Source organism: Pelobates fuscus, chromosome 4 (assembly GCF_036172605.1).
Source record: "Pelobates fuscus isolate aPelFus1 chromosome 4, aPelFus1.pri, whole genome shotgun sequence".
Classification (NCBI taxonomy): Eukaryota; Metazoa; Chordata; class Amphibia; order Anura; family Pelobatidae; genus Pelobates; species Pelobates fuscus.
The window spans coordinates 25,004,008-25,027,018 of record NC_086320.1 but is presented as its reverse complement, the minus strand read 5'-3'; the positions used below and the strand labels follow the sequence as shown (position 1 = coordinate 25,027,018).

The window sequence follows — 23,011 nt, the reverse complement described above, 5'->3', positions numbered from 1 at the left end:
TAGTAGAATACAGAGTGCATTCTCCATTGGAATACAGTCTGCATTGACCAGTGGTACACAAAGTGTGTGTTCTCCTGTGGTATATAGTATGCATTCTATTGTAGATCAAGTGTGCATTCTCCATTGTAATATAGTGTGCATTGTCCAGTGGTACACAGAGTGTGCGTTCTCCTGTGGTATATAGTATGCATTCTATAGTACAATACAGCGTGCACACTCTATTGGAATACAGTCTGCAATGCCCAGTGGTATACAGAGTGTGTGTTCTCCTGTGGTATATATATATTGTGTATTCTATGGTAGATACAATGTGCACAATGTATTGGAATACAGTCTGCATTACCCAGTGGTATACAGAGTGTATGTTCTCCTGTGATATATAGTATGCATTCTATAGTAGAATACGGTGTGCACACTCTATTGGAATACAGTCTGCAATGCCCAGTGGTATACAGAGTGTGTGTTCTCCTGTGGTAGATAGTATGCATTCTATAGTAGAATACGGTGTGCATTCTCCATTGGAATACAGTCTGCATTGTCCAGTGGTATACAGAGTGTGTGTTCTCCTGTGGTATATAGTATGCATTCTATAGTAGAATACGGTGTGCACACTCTATTGGAATACAGTGTGCATTGCCCAGTGGTATACAGAGAGTGTGTTCTCCTGTGGTATATAGTATGCATTTTATAGTAGAATACGGTGTGCACACTCTATTGGAATACAGTCTGCAATGCCCAGTGGTATACAGAGTGTGTGTTCTCCTGTGGTATATAGTATGCTTTCTATAGTAGAATACGGTGTGCGCACTCTATTGGAATACAGTCTGCAATGCCCAGTGGTATACAGAGTGTGTGTTCTCCTGTGGTAGATAGTATGCATTCTATAGTAGAATACGGTGTGCACACTCTTTTGGAATACAGTCTGCATTGTCCAATGGTATACAGAGTGTGCGTTCTCCTGTGGTATATAGTATGCTTTCTATAGTAGAATACGGTGTGTGCACTCTATTGGAATACAGTCTGCAATGCCCAGTGGTATACAGAGTGTGTGTTCTCCTGTGGTAGATAGTATTCATTCTATAGTAGAATACGGTGTGCGCACTCTATTGGAATACAGTCTGCATTGTCCAATGGTATACAGAGAGTGTGTTCTCCTGTGGTAGATAGTATGCTTTCTATAGTAGAATATGGTGTGCGCACTCTATTGGAATACAGTCTGCATTGTCCAATGGTATACAGAGAGTGTGTTCTCCTGTGGTAGATAGTGTGCATTCTATAGTAGAATACGGTGTGCACACTCTATTGGAATACAGTGTGCATTGTCCAGTGGTATACAGAGTGTGTGTTCTCCTGTGGTAGATAGTATGCATTCTATAGTAGAATACGGTGTGCATTCTCCATTGGAATACAGTCTGCATTGACCAGTGGTACACAAAGTGTGTGTTCTCCTGTGGTATATTGTATGCATTCTATTTTAGATAAAGTGTGCATTCTCCATTGTAATATAGTGTGCATTGTCCAGTGGTACACAGAGTGTGCGTTTTCCTGTGGTATATAGTATGCATTCTATAGTACAATATGGTGTGCACACTCTATGGGAATACAGTCTACATTGTCCAGTTGTATACAGAGTGTGCGTTCTCCTGAGGTATATAGTATGCTTTCTATAGTAGAATACGGTGTGCATTGCCTAGTGATATACAGAGTGTGCGTTCTCTTGTGATATACAGAGTGTGCGTTCTCATGTGGTATACAGAGTGTGTGTTCTCCTGTGGTATACAGAGCGTGCGTTCTCCTATGGTATACAGAGTGTGCGTTCTCCTGTGGTATACAGAGTGTGCGTTCTCATGTGGTATACAGAGTGTGTGTTCTCCTGTGGTATACAGAGTGTGTGTTCTCCTATGGTATACAGAGTGTGTGTTCTCATGTGATATACAGAGTGTGTGTTCTCCTATGGTATACAGAGTGTGTGTTCTCATGTGGTATACAGAGTGTGTGTTCTCCTGTGGTATACAGAGCGTGCGTTCTCCTATGGTATACAGAGTGTGCGTTCTCCTGTGGTATACAGAGTGTGCGTTCTCATGTGGTATACAGAGTGTGTGTTCTCATGTGGTATACAGAGTGTGTGTTCTCCTGTGGTATACAGAGTGTGCGTTCTCCTATGGTATACAGAGTGTGTGTTCTCCTATGGTATACAGAGTGTGCGTTCTCATGTGGTATACAGAGTGTGTGTTCTCCTGTGGTATACAGAGCGTGCGTTCTCCTATGGTATACAGAGTGTGCGTTCTCCTGTGGTATACAGAGTGTGCGTTCTCATGTGGTATACAGAGTGTGCGTTCTCATGTGGTATACAGAGTGTGTGTTCTCCTGTGGTATACAGAGTGTGCGTTCTCCTATGGTATACAGAGTGTGTGTTCTCCTATGGTATACAGAGTGTGCGTTCTCATGTGGTATACAGAGTGTGTGTTCTCCTGTGGTATACAGAGTGTGCGTTCTCCTGTGGTATACAGAGTGTGCGTTCTCTTGTGGTATACAGAGTGTGCGTTCTCCTGTGGTATACAGAGTGTGCGTTCTCCTATGGTATACAGAGTGTGTGTTCTCCTGTGGTATACAGAGTGTGCGTTCTCCTGTGGTATACAGAGTGTGCGTTCTCCTGTGGTATACAGAGTGCGATCTCCTGTGGTATACAGAGTGTGCATTCTCCTGTGGTATACAGAGTGTGCGTTCTCCTGTGGTATACAGAGTGCGATCTCCTGTGGTATACAGAGTGTGCGTTCTCCTGTGGTATACAGAGTGTGCGTTCTCCTGTGGTATACAGAGTGCGATCTCCTGTGGTATACAGAGTGTGCATTCTCCTGTGGTATACAGAGTGTGCGATCTCCTGTGGTATACAGAGTGTGCATTCTCCTGTGGTATACAGAGTGCGATCTCCTGTGGTATACAGAGTGTGCATTCTCCTGTGGTATACAGAGTGTGCGATCTCCTGTGGTATACAGAGTGTGTGTTCTCATGTGGAATGTAGTGCTTTACATGGTAAGTATTAAAACCTCATTAAAACCATTAACGGCATGGTGCTGGAATACAGGTTTCTTGGGGAGAGAGCAAGGTTAGACTGCTGAAAAAGAGACTACAGAGGGTAAGTTAAAAGGTTTTCAATAAAGGAAAAGGGAGCACTTCAGATTGGTGCAAAATTCCCAAAAAGCTGCCATGTTCCTACAGCCATTTCTGTCAATGAAGTCATACCGGCTCTCCTGGTGTGCCTGGTTTTCCATCCTTGCCATCTTTCCCTTCTATGCCCTGAAATATAGTAAAAACAATATTTAAAAAAGCAGACAATGACATCTTCATTAATACATTCTCACAGATTTATACTGCTATAGGGTGCGGGTAAATTTGACAAAACATCTGACTTCCATATGTGTCAGTTTGTGTAGATGTAAATTAAAAGATTACTTCAGGTACCATGACAACTTCAGTGATAGTCATAGTGCCTGGCATAGCTGTTGTTACAGAGGGGCAAGGGGGCAATCTCCCCTCTCTTGATTATGACGTGCCCCCACCCCACACTGAAATGCAAGGACTTTAAGCCACTTGGCTTTTCCTCATGTAGATAAAGACCTGGCAGCTTGAGTTGCCCCCACCAGGTTTCTTTCTTAGTCTCCTAGAGGGGGCCCTGTGTGTGAAATGAGGGAGAGAGGAGTCGCATCATGAGCCATCCTCTCTATACACATGCTGAAGGCTCCCACCATGTGTGTCATATGTGCAGGGCAGAGAGTGAACAGATAAACAATATTCTCCCACTACACCCTATATTACCCCCAAGAGCCCCTATCTCCACTGCAACCCCTACAGCCCCTAGTAACCCCTGCATCCCCTGCATCCCCTACAGCCTCTAGAACATCCCTGCACCCACCAAAGCCTATATTACCTAATATAGTCCCCACCCCCTGCATCCGCTGCAGCCCCTATTATCCCATGCAAGCATCACAGCCCGCATTACCCTCTGTAACTTCTCTAGCCTATATTCTTCACTATAACCCCCACCTCCCCTGCACCCACTGTATCCCTGATCTCCAATACAACCACTAAAGCCTCTATAACCCCTGCACCCACTACATCCCAGATGCCTCCTGTAGTCACTACAGTCACCTGCACCCAGTACAGCATCTATCCCAACCTTGAACAAACTAAGACCCCTAATACCCCTGCACACACTAAAGGCCCTGACCCTCCTCTATACCCATTAGTGCCCTGCAACCACTACTAATATGCTATAGTGGAGGAAATTATTAGTGCCCCCAGTTCCACTACTAATATGCTATAGTGGACGAACTTATTAGTGCCCCCAGTTCCACTACTAATATGCTGTAGTGGAGGAAATTATTAGTGCCCCCAGTTCCACTACTAATATGCTGTTGTGGAGGAAATTATTAGCGCCCCCAGTTTTGACTGTGGAATCTTTGTCCCCCCTCTATGTATTGCTTCTATAGTCACCACTGGTGCCTGGAGTCTGTATGTATATTGTTTCTCTAAGAAATGCCACACAGAGATTAGTCCTCCACCTCGGGCTGCATCATGCAGATTTATTTAGCCTGTGTGTGATGATCCTCTCTCTCTGTCTCGTAATAATTCTTCTGAGATCATCTAACCTCACTTCCTGGTACGGAATGCTCATGTGCACGTTAATTTGATTCTAAGCAATATGGTTGCTATCAAACATCAGGACATCACATCACGCCTCTAACAACAGTTCAATCCTGTTCCATTACTTTTTCAGCAGTATGAGCTCTGGGAACTCAGTTTGCTTTTACAATCAGAAACAATCTAGATCTGTCTTTTCCTGAACTGTCTGGATCACAAGGCATGGGAATTGTCTTTCCTTTCCCTTCCTAAAAATAAAATGAACATATGCAGGAAATGTGCCACCTATCTAGCAAGTATTGATATGTTCCTGGAAGAAGTACACTATTAAATGCCTCTCTGCTTTATGTGGTACATGTACCTAAAATGGATCATCTGAATGTTCAAGGGGTGTATCAGTGTAAGCTTTTACAAAAATCAAGGGTTCTGGCAAATAGTGGTATCAAATGTCTAGAGTCTCTAGACTGATCCTATAATAACTGCCATGAAGTGGACCTTGTCACACATATATGTAGTTTACAGGTTCAATGATTGAATTCCATAAATTCATATTTTTTTTTTATCTCACGGTTTACTCTTGCTTTTACTGGCAAGTACCTCAAATCTCCAAAAACTTGTATATTTCATTGTACTTACCGTTATTCCTGGTAATCCAGGGGGACCCTGAGGTCCTGGTGGACCTTCTTTACCCTTTAAAAAAAAAACAAATGTATCTTAAGTTGTTTAGTGATAACATGGATGTTCATAATCAGGATTAGAAGACAAAGTGGACAAATTAAGCACCAGAAATTGCACACTGTAGAAATGTTCCACATTATTCCACTAAAGAAGACACATGAAAAGTATTTTTTCAACGCTATAATATATTTATCTCTTACTATCAATATCAATAAAAATCATTAGTTAAAACGTATAGACTTTTCAGGTAACCCAAAAGCACTCTAGATGTAGAATTAGAATTTTGTAATTCAATGTTTGTCCCAATGTTTTTGTAAAATAAACAGAATTTATGAAATATATACGCTAGTGTTCCTATATGGCTTTTCAAGACATCTCACATATCATGAAGATGCAGAGGGAAAGATAATGGGGGCCAAGCGTAGAGCTAAAAGCTTTATCTAGATCTCTGCCAAAGACAGTACCTGACAAGGTTGAAGAAGAGCAACGAGGCTCTTGAATAATTATTTGTATTATTAATTACTTTAATTTAAAGCACTATTAACCATATCAACTTATCAATACAAGAGACACATGGGTGAGATACAACCTGATGCTAGCACACCTCTCAAATCTGAGAGGAATCCAAGAGAGTGGGTGTAGGACAATAGGATCATTCAAAAGTTGCTGCGACAGTCAACTAAGGCACCATGGAACCAGTCTTACATAAGTAAAACACTCTTGGATGTGAACTTTTTAACAGTTTAGTTGGATATTCTTTAGAGTTCCAGAGATGCCCTCTGATATTCTGATTTATTTATATTCTTTCAAAATATACATTCACCGTATTTACAATAAACTGCATTAATTTAGTGATTAAAAGACAGCTTACATTATAAAGGTATGAAAAAACTAAAAGTATGTTGTGCTGCCACATACACATTCTATAAATTCCAGTCACTCAGTACAAGTAAGTGTGAACTGTTTAAATACTAAAGCCTGCAGAGTCCCAGAAAGTTATGCAAATAAAACATATGTGACATGCTTTGCAACATTTAGGGTCACTTTTTATTTTAGGGGTATGGGTGTTGGTCTGGTTAGGGGCGGGGACATCTCATGTGACTTACTAATTGCAATTTCTGCAACTAACATTTAATGTAGAGAGCAATGTATCTTACTTACACAGACTGATTTCTAAAGACATTTTTGGTAGTTTAAATGGTGCCACCAAAATAAAGTACAGTACATCTATATAGCTCCCAATATCTGAGCACTGTAGTCTTCATAAGACAATTTTTCCTTGTATACAGAAGTCGAGATGACATTAGTTGACAATAAGCAGGGCTTAGAGCAAGGTTCGGTTTCAGCTTCCAATAAAATGTACCCACAATCTATCAGTAAAATCAATCCCACTGAAGTGCAATTTGTGGATATCACGGCAAAGGAGGACAAAATGGCTGCTCCCAGGTATTGAGAAAATAACATTATAAATATAAATAAAGGCAAGTGGCATGGAAGGAAATATTTGTTTTGCTAGTCAATGGTTAATTTTTTCTCACAGTATAAATGTATGTATGTTTTTGGCATTTTATTAAGCATCATATTGAGGAAACATATTTTTATTTCAAATCAAATTATTCAATTTGATTTGTCATTTTTCTATGACCCTTAGGTTGAAGCAATTATTCAGGACAAACAGATGCATTAAAGCAAATTGAAAATGATAATCAGTTTGCTTTAGATTCAAACACATTTGCATAAATATAGCTGAAACTGTCCACCAGTCACCTTGGGATTATTTAGTCGATCACTAACTTGCTAACACGCTGCTTTTTCTCCTGTTTGAGAGAGCTAAGTGATTATTTCCAGGCTCATACACTATATCAGCAGCAAAAAGCAATAGTTATAATTTTTTCAAGCATGTATCATGTAAACAAATACATATGTGTGCGAGGTTTTTAAGAGGAACTATAATGAAAAATGAATGTTTGGTACCCCATTGTACCCCATGGAAGGGACAGTCTAAGCACAATAACTGCTGCATGCTGTTGTACTGGTTATGCTGCTAGTAGGTTGGCATCCCTCTGTTATGGGGCAAACTATTTTGGGATGGTTTCATCAAAACCAGGGGCCCACAAGTTACTTGTAGCCCATTCCCGTCAGTGGCAGCAGCCTAACAGCCACTGCTCGATCACTGACAATGGAGAGGCTAGAGTGGGGAATAAAACCACAATATGTTTTACAATAAAGGGCTGTTACACACAGCGCCGGCCTAATGCCTTTAGGTGCCCCGTGAGAAAAATCTTCACAGGGCCTCCTTCCTGGTCACACACACTTATCCATCTACACCAAATAAAGGTGTCGTTTTTGTATAGGGGCTTTATTAAATTAATAATATTATTAATATTTTGAAGAAACAAAAGACAAATATTAATTCTCCCCTCACTACTGTTACCTTGCAGGGATGGCATGATGATCTCTATTGGTACAGTATGCTTGGAATCTAGTCTATGACACTCACACACACAGTTTCAGGCAGAGAGTCACACATAGTTCCAGGTAGACAGTCACAGGAATATAGTCACACACACACAGTTACAGGCAGACAGTCACACACACACAGTTACAGGCAGACAGTTGCACACAGGCAGTTACAGGCAGGCAGTCACAGACAGTTACAAGTAGACAGTCACACACTCACAGACACCCACAGACACACACACACACACATTAACCTCTTTCATTTATGGGCAGGGAGGGAGTGAAGGCACTGCAGTCCCTGGTGTCTAGGTGTTGGGGAAGCAGGGACTCCTTCCAGCCCCCACATCCCCCATTGTACAGCAGTAGCTGGGCAGTGGCTTCAAGCAACATTTAGCTCGCCCCCACTGCATATTTAGCTCTGTCCGTGGTATATTTAGCTCCACCATGCCTCCTTTACTTGTGGACAGCTTTTGAAACTCTGCCCATGTGTGTGTGAGCTATGTTGGTCGCACATCTGTCATGGTGCCCTGTGCGGCCACACAGCTCGCACACCCCTGAGGACTACCCTGATTACAATATATAGAACATATTAATATATGGTCCAATACTAAAAAGTTTTTTTTTTAGTCGGTAATGCATGAACTTCACTCTGCCTCCCTGTACAGTCAATAAGAATGTGCTTTTTGATGTGTTTTCTCTGACCAAACTATAGCCTCGATTTTAATCATGTTGGATAATATTTTCAAATGATTTAATATTAATGTTGAAACTTTTTTTTTCAAAATATTAAAATATACAAAAATATATTAAATATTTCAAATATCAAAATGTTACAACATGTAAATATTTCTTTTATAATCCTCCTATAGTAATATAACAAATATCTGATTACCATGCTACCATGACTAGTATTTTATGGAACACCAGAGTGACTAATAAGTACACTTTTATAAAGAATGAACTCTATACAGTGTCACAGTGACAGGTATTTTATATAAATCGTCACAGTGACTAGTATTCTATAAACAATATCACAAGAACCGGTACTCGACTGTACAGAAGGCATTTTACATACAGTGTCACAGTGACAGGTATTTTATATAAATCGTCACAGTGACTAGTATTCTATAAACAATATCACAAGAACCGGTACTCGACTGTACAGAAGGCATTTTACATACAGTGACTCAGTGACTTTGTGTTGTTGTGACTATGATCCTGCATTGTGTCACCCTGTCCTTTTGTCTATATGAAACAACTTTCTTTAAAGCCTTACAGAGATAACTAATCTTTACAGAGTGTCACAGACCGGTGTTTTGTAGAATGTATACTAATAGTATAATATATCGCATCCATTATCACACTGACTAGAACTGTGCATGCACGGACAGACTGACTAATAATAACACTTAGTTCATGTTGTGTAAGTGTAAATGAAAGATATAATCAAGCTATTTAACTTACAGGTTCTCCCGTGGGACCTTGTGGACCCATCACTCCTGGTGGGCCGTCTGCACCCTGTGAATTATGATTAAAAAAATTAGCAGTTAATGTTAAAGTTAAGCATGTTTTTAATAGTTTCATTGAAGTTGCTGAAATGTGTACTATGGTATTTGAATATTTATTAAAACAAGTGAAAACAGTACATACACCATATAATATATCACGGACCATGACAAGAAGCTGAAAGTACATACACTATGCTATGGAAATGCTGACATAAACCAATATATAGAACGTATGAGCACTGTAACGTATTGTTACTGCTTCATTTTGTTAAAGTGGTTATAGTGTCTGGAGTCCCTGTTGCCATCATTCCATTCAGTGTTACATTGTTTTAAATGTTTTAATACTAAATGAAAGTCCACACGAGCCCACCCCTTCTGTGCCGCTCGGGCTAATAAGGAAACACTAGAATAAGCAGCAAAGGGTGGCTGTGATTGGCTGAGAATGTCACCTGACTGTTTTCAGCCTATCACAGCACCCATTGCTTTTATGAATTTGTATGACTAGAAGGGTGTGTAGAGAGCACTGTCTTAGCCATATTTCCAGTAGAGGTATGGCAGTGGGTAGCCAGGGACTCTTAGCTAGAATTTAGCAGTTCAAAAAGGGTTTAACACTGCTCGGCAGGACAGCAGTAGAGGACTCCAACCATTATAACCATTTCAGGCCTCAATTTAATATTTCTGAATACGCTTTTAAAATGAGTTTTCAATTAAAAGGCTCTAGTACCTAAAGTGTCCCTTTAATTAATGTCAGCATCAGCTGTCCTCTTTCGCCTTAACTACTGTTATCCGCTTCTCAATGGTCTTACATGTTCACAACTTGACCCGTTACAGTCTATAATGAATGTGGCGGTGAGGCTCATCTTCCTGTCTAAACGCACCTCCCACGCCTCCCCCCTCTCTCAGTTTCTGCAATAGTTTCCCGTAAGATATAGGGCTCAATTTAAAATCCTGATATTTGCTTACAAATCTTACACAATGCTGCTCTGACCAATTTATCTTCACTAATTTATTTATTTATTTATTTATTACTGGTATTTATAAAGCGCCAAGCATATTCTGCAGTGCTGTACAATTGGAAAAAAGACAATACAATAAGAACAGACCGATACAATAGGTAGAGGGCCCTGCCCATGAGCTTACAATCTAAAGGTAAACTGTGGAGGTGAGACAAAAGGTAGCAGAGGAATTTGTATGAGATGTCATAGAGAGTTAATGGTATAACTGCAGCAGCTGATAACATGTGAAGGTAATAAGGGGGTGATTTGCTCTGGTTCCAAAATACAAATACATCCGGTCTAGGCCCCTGATGTCTGCAGAAGACCTACATCTAACCTCTGTTTGTACTCCTACCTCTGATGCTCGCCTTAAAGACTTCTCTAGGGCTGCATCATTCCTATGGAAAGCCCTTCCCCTTTCTATCAGACATTCACCCATATTCCACTCGTTAAAAAAAATCTTTGATTCTGAAGGATTTGGTCTAGAATTTTGGGTTGAATTTTTTTGAAATATCAAATTGATTCAAAACATTTTGGATTGATCCCAAAAATTGCCAGAGAAGCCCTAACATATAAGGAAAATAGGTGCCTAAAATGGCCCTATAAAGAAATAAAATAAATAACTCTCAAACTGCAAATAAGTGATTCAAATGTGGTGTTACGTGGCAGAGGATACTGGAATGGATACGGTTCAGGTTTTCAAAATGTATAAGTTGTGTAGCATTTTAGTTGAAGCTTAATACAAAATTGTACAATTCAAAATGACACAAAATTTTCGATTCTGACCAAGTTTCGATTGTGACAGATCCAAATCTCCAAATTTAATGTAAACATGAAAAGATATAAATATTGGAACCTTGTTCTGCTCACTCACAGAATGCACTCTGAAGTGAATGGAGTGGTTGTCCTGTCTACAGTGAAGCAAATAGCATTTCCTGGATTCATAATAGGATTTGTGGGGTGCTGCAATGTCACTTGCAGCCATTGCTATGCTATGAATTAAAGGCACGTTCTGCACCTTGGGTCCTGTCTGGAGTGGTGGACCCCAGCTTCCATACATATACTGTAGTTATAATTTCCAATTCTAATGGTCATTTAAACTTCCATTGAGCTAGCAGAGATTTTTTTTAAAAAGGAACTGGGAAATAGTAATAAAGTACAGCTGCTCGTATTGATTGATCAGATGTTGCATTAAAAGGATTAAGTTTATACTTCAAGGCCTCATTGTTACAGCCACTGATCCAGTGATTTCCTCTAAATTGTGATTGACAACCAAAGTTCAAAATGTTGACCGAAATATTGGACTTTTCTAGCTATCTTTCCATCTCGATGGCCGAAGTCTGTGGTTTTTAATCTACTCAACAACCAACATACATGTCAGCAATGTAACATTATATAACAAAACACTATACTTACAGGAGGTCCAGAACTACCAGGAGATCCCATAAAACCAGGCATTCCGGGACTACCCTGAAATACATAAGAACAGTCAATGTGCGTACAGGTCCTTTACTGAGGGATAACAGGATAATTGATGGTATGCTTTATTTCCTTTTATTACATAGTGTACTTATTCATCATAAAACTTACTGAGCACAATCAAATTTAAAACTTAAATAACAGCACATAACTAATAAATCATTAAAACAACAATATTAGGACAATTAATAGCACACTAGTTTAATATAGGCTCTATAAAACATATTTAGGTATATATTGAGCATTTTGATATTTTATAATACTAGATTTAAATATCTGTACTATACATATTTTATCACAATAAATGTATATATATATATATGTGCATGAATGGGTTTAAAAGGGAACGCAATGAACCATAACCACTACAGCTAATTGTAGTGATTATGGTGCACAGAGTCGTCAAACAGTATCATTGTTTTTAGTTTGTATTTTTGTTTTTTTCTCAGTTTTTAAAAACCCTTTTCAATGATTTACTTTGTATACTCTGTACACTCTTGTATACTCTATACACTGATGTTTTTATATTTTACCTGTTCACCTTTTTGTCCAGACTCTCCATGTGCACCTCGGTCTCCCTTACTGCCCTGCAGAGACAAAACATTAAAGAAACACCTAACTAAATGGTTATCTCTTTATCTTTGTATTGTTAAAATGATAACAGTGATAATAACAATTAGGTAAAAAAAAATCAAAAAGAAAATCAGCATTTGCATACAATATTATAAAATATTGCCAAATTAGCATATAAACGGTTTTGCTATAAATTAACTTTCTACAAACACTGTCCAGATACAATGTTGCTCTGTTGGGGCATTGTCACATTATTTTCCCTGGATTGCACCCATTATGACTTTTAAAAAGAAAGATAGCTGCTTTATGTTGGCTAGGGCAATTTATTTTTTATTGTTACAGTCACAGAACGTACAAACTCAATCTTGACTTAGTTTTCTGGTTTGATATCAGGTAGAAGACAGAGATTATAATTTACAAACATAGAGTATATAGCTAAAAACGATTATATTTCCTTTAGAAATTTAGCTTGTTAGACCACGACTCTCATCACGTAGAGCTTGTGTATGGCTCAGTGGGTTTACTATCAATACATTATAAATAAGAGCAATAATAGTAGTAATGCCCAAAGACGATATACATATAATATACAATATACAGATAAAAAAAATGGTTGCATTTTTCTAGAAAAGTGGAAATTAAGTATCATATTCAAAATATGTGATTTTGATTTATATGGTTTAGGTTATATTTTAACCTTGTATCCTGAACAATTAATGGCCAATGGTCTCTTCATGGGCCAATGTTTTTTTTTGGACGCAGCTTGGAATACGCTTTGCAATCGCTAACACAGGTCAAGCTGATTCCATGCTGAATTTAGCGAGGATTTGTTTTAGATTGTTGGAACTAGGCAGCAAACATGTAAATTACATCTTGATAATTCAGCAGCACACAACATAAACAACACTGAATTCTGCAAGGATCCATTTGCCGAGGAGTCATGTCATGGAGAAGATCTCAAGGACGTTGTCTGGGGGCAGTGGTCCTCTCATTGTAATGCTGCCATGTTAAACATTGCGGTTTTGTCGAAACTGCAATGGTTACAATGCATGGCTAAATATACCTCTAAGTAATAGTCTTCCTGCTTCTTCCCCCAGGATCGAGTTTCACTCGGTCCTGGAATCGAATGCTGATAGCAGCATTTGATTGGAGGAGTGCAGAGTTTGGCCATACATGCCTATTTCTATGAGAAGAATTTGAGGCAATTGTGAGTGATGTCAGCTTGGATTGGAAGCAGTGTCTTCCCAGCACTGAAGATGAGGTGCATGGTCTTTATTTTACTTAGATTTCTTCATTCCAAAGGGGGTGGACAAAAGGGAACTTATAGTCCCGGAATAACAATTTTATTTATTTTTTTTTTTTTTGGGGGGAGGGGGACTATAGGTTCCCCTTAATACCATAATCATATAATCAAGAGCAGATTTTGTGCAACTAAAAAAAATAAAAAATATGCAATCTAATGAGAGTTGAGAGAGCATTTTTCTTCCAAAGTCATGAATTTATATAATAGTTCAATTCATTAGCATAACCAACCTTTATTCCATCCAAGCCTGTTGGCCCAGGAGGACCTGCAGGACCCATCTCCCCCTGCAGGATAAAAAATATGGAAAGTTAAAATAATAAATCCTATTAGAACCTTGATCTTAATCCCTTTATATAAAAAAGCATTGCCATATAAGTAGTTTTGCGTTATATTATTCTATATCACGAAATACTAATCTATTGACAAGCATTGTTAAAATGTATATCTTTATTTGTATTTTTTTCCCTCAAAATAACTTTATTCAACTATAGTGTGAATCCATTTTGATTGTACAGCATGCGTCTGATAAGGTGAAACGACTTTTCAAGGTAAGTTAAAATGTAATCATATGTCTTCTAATATCACAATAAGTATGTAAAATTATTAGTATTAATTTTTAAAATATATAATTTTACCATAAAACTACACAATTTATGCTAGAAAAGTGTATCATATTTCCTATATTTATTTTTAAAAATAAATATAAGAAAATTGTTGCCATGCATAGTTAAAAAATAGTGATAGGACAATCTGTAAAATATATAAAAAAATAAAATATTGAATAGGCAGAACTAACTAAAAATCAAACACTGTTCAATTATTTCTCAACAGATGGCTTAAACTAGTATAACATAAAATTAAGTAAACAAATGAGTGTAAAGCAAAAAAAAAAAAAAAAAAAAAACGATAACAATAATGATCATGCTGTAATACTTTGTTTCTCAACCAGAATAAAACCATAGTGAAATAATTGAAGTATTGTGATGAATAGTTTATTAAAAAGAGTATGGGGAATATCACATTAAAGAAGTAACGATATAATAAACCAATACAGTACATGGTGTGAATTTAGAATGAGGTTAGAGAAGTGCTATGGAATTTGTTGGCGCTATATAAATGGTGATAATAAATAAATAAATAATGTGGTAGACTCTAGAATATAGTAAAAAAAAAAAATAATACCTTTTTCCCATCAATTCCATCTCTTCCTTGTGATCCCCGAAGCCCTTTATCGCCTTTAAATCCTGGAATTCCAGGAAGTCCTTGTGGTCCGGGTGGGCAATCTTGGCAAACATCCTTTCGAGTAATAGAACGATTGAAACCATTTACATTTCCATGAAATAATATCAGTCTTGTTAGCTCATTACTTATAAAGGTAAGAAAGATAAATGTATTCATTCTTTGTTCCGTATGTCTCTCTGTTTGTTTGTCTGTCTGTCTCTCAAAATGTCGTTCTGTCTCTATGTCTATCATTTTGCCCATCCACCTACCCATCCAACTATCCATATTTCGCATTGTTAAATTACATAACGTGTCAAAACTGTATTTTTTTTTTTGCTGATAAATGACTCATTCACACATAGTTATGTTAATGACATCACTTTACTGGTTCCCATACTGTAGATTTTTTCTGGTAATAGTCATGGTAGTAACTGTGAACCTCCGGTTGGCAAGAACCCAACATGACTTTATCATGACATGGTTGTCTAACAGACAGAGAAGAAGATATATGCATCAGTTTCACAGATCTCAGTTCTCAGATCCCTATTTAGCTTAGGCTAGACAAAGGGTGATGGACTATGGCAGGAAAGTAACTTGTGTGAAAGATAGAGAAATATCTACACATATATTACATTCACTCTCTGTGTCTTCACATTATCCTTTGGATCAACAGTCTTCAGTGAAAGGTTCATAAACTATGCAGAAATAAGCCCCATTGACTTGTTCTGTGTAGATCTAGGTGTACAGGTAACAAGTATAGCATACATGTAAACAAAGAACGTGATGAAATTATAATCAAAGATGTTGAAGTTAGATTATATTTATTTTGTGTCATTATTATATATTGCAAACATAATCTTAAGAGTGTTGTTTAAAGTGGACCTATCGTCGACACCTTTCACAATAGACGCCATGCATCTATCAAGATTCTGAGTACGTAGAATAAAACATATGTGTTCTTACTTTAACCAAGAAACTGACTTCTCCTGGAGAAAGAACTGAAGCTGGACCCTTCAAAAAAAATAAAATAAAAAATGTATCAATGCTCTAAATTGGAAAGTATATATCAATGTATGAGTTTAATACATGCACATTACTATTATGTATAGTTAAAGTATTAACAATGTCATTTGGGAAACAAATTCATAAAGTAATCACAGGCAAACATGAATGTGTTCTATAGCCATAATAATTATAGGATTTGTAACGAAACAGTGATATTTTGAGAACTTTGAAAGTGTGCAGTGTTGTACAATTATTGAAAATAATGCAGACATATGTTCAATGACTAAAGGTCCCTAGGCATGGTATATGAAGAACGAAAGTCCCCCACACAATGTATGTAGCACATGTAGGTCTCTAAACAGCAATCCCTAAAAGGTTTCATTGTAACAATACCAGGATTATGCGTATACATGCATTTCTGTTAATGCTCCAACTAAGTTAATTTTTATATATACACATCCTGTAGCTGTACTGTTTTTATCATACTGTAAATATTCGTTGGCCAATAGAGCAATAGTTCACCCAAAATGTCATGACAAGAAATTAGAAAAAATATCAGATATCACCGTTAAATCATATCACATCATAAAAAATGCACCCACTGACATTTTTTAAAACACAATTTTAAATAAAAAATAAAATAAAATAAACAAAAATAACATAAATAAGGCTTTATAAATAGATCAATACAAATTAAAAAAGAGAAATCTATTTATGTACACTTTTACAGTTATATTGTTTTTCTTTGCAATTTCGATTTAAAATATTTGTATTTTTTTTAGTAGATCTAATTACCCTTTAACCCCTTAAGGACACATGACATGTCTGACACATCATGATTCCCTTTTATTCCAGAAGTTTGGTCTTTAAGGGGTTAATCTATACATCTTTATGATGGTAGATCGCTCAATCTCCAGAAAAGACAGAGTGAGATATAACTCTGTAACGACCTCTCAGATTAGTAAATAAAACCTCAATGTAAGCAACTGCTTTACCAAAATGTCTAGGGCAGTGTGGTTAATAACCCAGTCCTCAAGTACCCCTAAAAGTCCCAGATTTAAGGATTACCCAATTGTGCCTAAGGACTTTTTAGAAAAAAAAACAAAAACAAAAACACTTTAGACACAACAGGATAATCCCTAAATCCGGGACAGGTAGAGGGGTACTTGAGGTCTGGGTTGGGATTTAGTGATTTTCTATAGGGTTTATTAAAGTTAATAGTCTGGTAATTAAAATAAACATGACATAAAAGTTAAACTTGTATAACAAAGCTTACAGGTTCACCGGGAGGTCCTCTTTCCCCAGGGTTCCCTGGAAAACCCTGTAGACAAGTAAAAATGAATAGATCAATGCAAATCACACCGAGAAAAATTCAGATCCCATCAAATTAATTATGTATACCTTTCATACGTAAATTAAAGCTTTCCTTATTAGGTCGTTAACAACATGGAACAATTTAAAATCGACTTTAGAAATAAACTTCATGAATTATTTTGCTGCAGAAAAGAATACTTTATGACAAATATGTTCTGCTTGTTCTATATCATTAGTCAAGACATCTTGGCATCGGATGATGTGACTATGTCGTTCACTGAATATATTATTATTAAAGAACAAAAAGGCTGTCTGGGGTTATTTTTAGCTTCCGTTAAATAAATCGATATTCATTAGTGATTAAAATGTCTGTTACTTAAAGTAGGACACTTTGAGATTATTATTCAGAAACAGCTATTATTGGTGAGAAAAATAATTTTATATTCTGATTTAATTAAAAAAAATCAAAAGAAATATACAAATAATGAGATCGCACCGAAGAACTAAAGAAGCAGCCATATATTTATTCTGAAATAAGTCATCCTTGACAACCAATTAGCTTTTAAAAAAAAAAAAAAAAAAACATGTTTTTTTTCTTACTCTTTGGAACAACAACCATAAGTTAATAAGTGAATTCAGTGTAAGTTTTAAATCTTCTTTGGGATCAACAGCAACAACAAAGTGTGTAAAGGTTAATGAGACAATGTATTTATTTAATCTAGTTGGACGTAGATAGTTTTTCTACCCAATTTACTTTGGAACTATATTTTTGATTGTCGTGTGTTTTGGACTTTTTTTTACAAGATCTTTCATTGGGGTAAATTAAAAAAGAGAAAGCAATTCCTGTTTCTATCTAAAACACGGGTCTTCAAACTCCGGCCCCCCAGAGGTTGTTGAACTACAACTCCCATGATTCTCTGGCTATCTATGTAATTGAAAGAATCATGGGAGTTGTAGTTCAGCAACATCTGGGGGGTCGGAGTTTGAAGACCCCTGATCTAAAACATACTGAGTACAGCCAATGAGAATAATGAAAGGCCAATCTTTCATTTTGGATGCACCTTGATCAGTCTGCCACACATCTTCACACACGTATCTTCAGGAATACAAAAATATTTTCAAGTAAGTCATATGCATACACCCTTCAACACAGTTTAAAGTGAATGTTATTAGGATAGGAATAAAGATAATATTAACCTAATGCACAAAACCCTTACTTACATCCTGTCCGGCAGGGCCAGAGGGACCAGGTGGTCCAATAAGTCCTCTGGAACCCTGTAGGAAAATAAATAATGAAATATTTAAGATTAAACATTTAACTCCTTCATGACAATAGCATAACTCAACATTTCACATGGACAAAGAGGGACACTTTCATTTTAGGGGTGTGAGTGGTGTAAATTATACAACTAATTTAGAACAAGAACAATGTATCTTATTTACACAGACTGGTTTCTAAACACATTTATTGTAGTTTAAAGACACATTACTGGGAGTATTATTGCTGTGGAGCTCTGTTATACACTCAGACACATTACTGGGAGTATTATTGCTGTGGAGCTCTGTGATACACTCAGACACATAACTGGGAGTATTATTGCTGTGGAGCTCTGTTATACACTCAGTCACATTACTGGGAGTATTATTGCTGTGGAGCTCTGTTTTACACTTAGGCACATTACTGGGAGTATTATTGCTGTGGAGCTCTGTTATACACTCAGACACATTACTGGGAGTATTATTACTGTGGAGCTCTGTTATACAATAAACACATTACTGGGAGTATTATTGCTGTGGAGCTCTGTTATAAATATATGGATTCAGGTTGACAATTATCTGCAGGTAAGTTTATACCAAGGACTGAAAGAAGAACTAGAAAGGATGTGGAAAGTGAAGGCAGTAGGAGTACCAGTTGTGACTGCAACAGATTCCAGTTGGGACATCTCAGATCGCTGTCCAGAAGAGTGCAGTTCTAGGAACAGCTAAGATATTGCGCAGAACCCTCAAACTCCCAGGCCTCTGGTAGAGGACCCGAGAATGAGGAATAAACATACCACCCAGGAGGGGTGAGAAAATCAACTTTATATAATATATATATATATATATATATATATATATATATATTTTTTTTTTTTTTTAATAGTACCTGTTCTCCTTTCTCTCCGGGAGGTCCTATTGTTCCCTGTAAAAGAAAAAATGTAAAATCACCAGAAAGCTTTCAATATCATTTGATCTGAGCTACATTTGGAAATGTCAGTAATTTTTCAGCTTTGAAAGAAAGTTTTTGTATGAGTACACAAGAAGGCAAAACTCAGCTATAAGGTTATAGTAAAGATTAGCATTGAAGTGAGCAAGTGACATAACTCCTCAAACATCTGATAGATTTTCATATCAGAACAAATACTTGTAAGGATAAGAGCTAACAGATCATTTGGTTTAGCTGTCTATCTACTTCTTTCATCTCATGTCTTATCTAAGTTTCGGAGGGTTGGCAAACAAACGCATTTTTAAAGTATGGTTTCAAGATAAAAATATGAAAAAGACTTTTCAGTAAGAAATATATAAACAAAATTGTACAAACCCAGTTCTAATTATTGATTTGTTACCCAAGTAAAGTCTCACCTTTGAGATCTGCTGGAATAAATAAACTGTTAACTAATAAATCTAAAGCAATTTGTTCACCGGTCACGGGGGACTGAAATAGGTATTGAGCTGACCCCAGAAGATTTAAACCTAATAAGGAAACTGACTAAGCAGTAGACACATTTCTTTATCTATAAGATTTTTAAAGCAGTGTGATTAATGTGATTAACAGGAACCGTCTTTATATAAAATCGGTTTCCGTACTATGTCCTAATAAGGTCAAAGTTAGAGAATGGATTGTATTCACTTATTGTATAAGGCTTAAAAAAATTAAACTTCTAAAATTAAACTTATCCCAATCATACAGTATAATGGATTGTAGAGCATTTGTTAATGCTAGTAACTGTATTAGAGATGTATTCTTCAACATTTGTACTTCAGTGGCTAACTAGTAGTTGTGCGTTTTTAAGTCAATTTGTTATTTATTGTGACAAAGTCATGTTAAGCTTTACCATCTATGTTAGAATAATAATCAAATGTACTCAACGTAGGGGATTTTTGCTGGACAAAACATGCAGAAACAAATTGTTCTATAGATCACTCACTGGAGTTCCATCGATTCCTACTCCTGGAGGTCCTCTGCTTCCCGGCTGGCCTGGAAGACCAGGTGCTCCTCTTTCACCCTACAATTAAAATGATTTAAATAAGAACAGTGCCACTACCATGTAATAATATGTGCATAATTCCTCATTTTATCACATCACCAAAGAACATCTGGCACAATAATTCCCAATTCTGCACAGAGATTAAAATAGGGGTTTGGTGAGATTAAAAAGGCGTTTCAGTGCCTTTAAGATATATATTGCACAATGGTTCTTCTTTAATAGCAGAGTTACAGTGATAATATTTAGGGTAAGTTGGTTTCCCTTTATTGTACTTTTTTCAAGCAGCACAGTTTTATTAATGTGTCCAAATAGAGAATGTTGGATGACACTATAGACTGAAAAAACACTCCATTCCTTTAAGTTCATGCTTCCACACATATCTGTTCCTGCATCCTAAAAGTAAATGTTTAGCCACAAATTAAGAAAACAAAATACTTCAGTAGTGGAGCATGATTTCCCTACTTCTCCTTGGATCAACAAGCTGAAAAAAAGGATAATTCACAGCCACCCCCTCCCCAAGAATATTTTGCCAAAAAACGATGACACGCATATGTCGGTAGCTCCCTCCTTGTAATAAACCGAACAAACAAACGAACACTGATATTCGGCATTTGTTTGTTCGTTTGATTTTTTCTATTCATTCGGCTGTCTGATGAATGAATGAATAGGTGAAATTCCCGTTCGCATGTCCAGGTGTTTCACTGGGCATGTGCGGCAATCTCACAGTCTGTCTAGTGTGGGCAGATGACGTGTCCCACAGGGACTTCACCTACCCACACAAAGATGGTGGTGCCCTGAATAAAGATCGGGGCAGAAGATAAAGAATAAAAAATAGGTAATGTGGGGGCTTAGGGGCATTTGGGGGTGACTAGGGGGTCAATTGGATGTAGTGGAGGCGAGAGGGGGGTTAAAAAAAAACGGGATTCGGCATGACAGTGCCGCTTTAAGACCTATTGGATAATTATGCTTCTAGAATAGGAACACCATAGCTGAGATAAACCGGAAATGTATTTGTCATAGAAATACTGTCTATGACTCAATAAGAATGAAACAAAATTTGCACCATGCTGCATCTTCTTATAACATTCAGGGAGTTCAAGGAACATTTCTGGATGTCCTCTTCCAACTTGACACAGTCAAGTTGAGTTACACAATAGGTGTCACGGGAGTCGTACCCCAACATGCAGGAAAGGTGGATCCAAAAGGTGGATTACCAAGCCTTAGAATGGGCGGACTCAACGTATTAATACAACAAGAAACCAGGCTAAGATAAATCAAGGTCAAGACAAAGCCAGGTCAGGATAACAGAAATCACGAGTAAGATACGATGTCGGGGTCAGGATACCAGAAATCATGAGCCAAATACGAAGCCAGGGTCAGGATACTAGAAATCACGAGTCAAATACAAAGACAAGGTCAAACACAGGAAATCACAAGGGAATTACTAGGAGCACTAAACAAGGGTTTGAACAGAATCCACAATAAAGTAATAAATGGGGTCTGCAACAAGCCTTAAATAGGCTTACCTAATTTCTGATATTTCCATGTCATCGCTGTGATCCAAAACAGATTAAGACCACAATGATGATGTGGTCACTTTAAGAGTGGGTGTGACGTCAAATCCATATCTATTTATAGAAGTCCTGCTGCGTGACCGTGTAGTTTTGCAGGAGGGGGTCTGCATGGCTCGAGGGAGGTGAGTTCCCCTCAATGTTGGAGGTAAGTAGTGCCACAATATCCTTCCCCCCCCCCCCGAGGAGGACACGCCCACCGGGCGTGAAGGACCAGGTGATGGCGATTAAAGGAACGGATCAACCGAAGAGCATGCATATCAGCCCGAGGGACCCATGAACATTCCTCAGGACCATACCCCTTCCAATGGTACAGATAGTGTAGACTACCCCTCTAGAACTAGAGTCAAGGACAGCAGCAACTTCATATTCCCCCTCAACCAATACAGGAGGTGGAGAAGTGCGAGGTCCAGTGAATTGATTACATATCAAAGGTTTCAACAGGAAGGAATGGAAGACATAGAGATAGTCATATGCATGGAACGAGGCAATTCTAGAGCATACGATACCAGGTTCACTTCGTGTAGGATACAGAAAGGACCAATAAAAGAAGAAGCGTATTTCATGGAGGGCACACGGAGACAGATATTTTGGGTAGAGAGCCAAACCCTATCCCCCACCACATAGGAAGGAGCTGCACACTGATGCCTATCTGCCTGTACCTTCTGTCTCTGAGCAGCCTTAGCCAATAGTTGTTGAACTTGCTCCCAAGTACTATGCAAACCAGTCATGTGTTCATTCAGAGCTGGCATTCCCTGTGAAGTGAATGCAGTCGGAAGAACAACAAGATGCGGGCCATAGACTATGTAAAAAGTGATGAACCAAGAGGATCTGTGAGCGGCGTTATTGTGAGCAACCTCAGCCCAATCATCTTGGTGATGTAAAACAAAACAACGGATATACTGCTCAAGAGTCTGGTTGGCATGTTCGGCAGCTCAATTAGAAACATAGAAACATAGAAACATAGAATGTGACGGCAGATAAGAACCATTCGGCCCATCTAGTCTGCCCAGTT

General features: G+C 37.7%; 1 protein-coding gene across 2 annotated transcripts in view; it reads right to left on the bottom strand.

Moving 5' to 3' along the window:
• Positions 1–23,011, bottom strand: part of COL22A1 (collagen type XXII alpha 1 chain) — a 321,826-nt gene that overhangs the window by 36,687 nt on the left and 262,128 nt on the right. For both annotated transcript variants that reach the window (XM_063451032.1, XM_063451033.1), the window contains exons 41-52: positions 20,366–20,443; positions 19,324–19,359; positions 18,399–18,452; positions 17,140–17,184; positions 15,822–15,869; positions 14,820–14,933; positions 13,868–13,921; positions 12,295–12,348; positions 11,699–11,752; positions 9,244–9,297; positions 5,278–5,331; positions 3,244–3,297 (exon numbers count right to left, since the gene is read on the bottom strand). In XM_063451032.1, the coding sequence (XP_063307102.1) occupies positions 3,244–3,297; positions 5,278–5,331; positions 9,244–9,297; positions 11,699–11,752; positions 12,295–12,348; positions 13,868–13,921; positions 14,820–14,933; positions 15,822–15,869; positions 17,140–17,184; positions 18,399–18,452; positions 19,324–19,359; positions 20,366–20,443 (699 nt within the window). The remainder of the gene's footprint in view (positions 1–3,243; positions 3,298–5,277; positions 5,332–9,243; positions 9,298–11,698; positions 11,753–12,294; positions 12,349–13,867; positions 13,922–14,819; positions 14,934–15,821; positions 15,870–17,139; positions 17,185–18,398; positions 18,453–19,323; positions 19,360–20,365; positions 20,444–23,011) is intronic.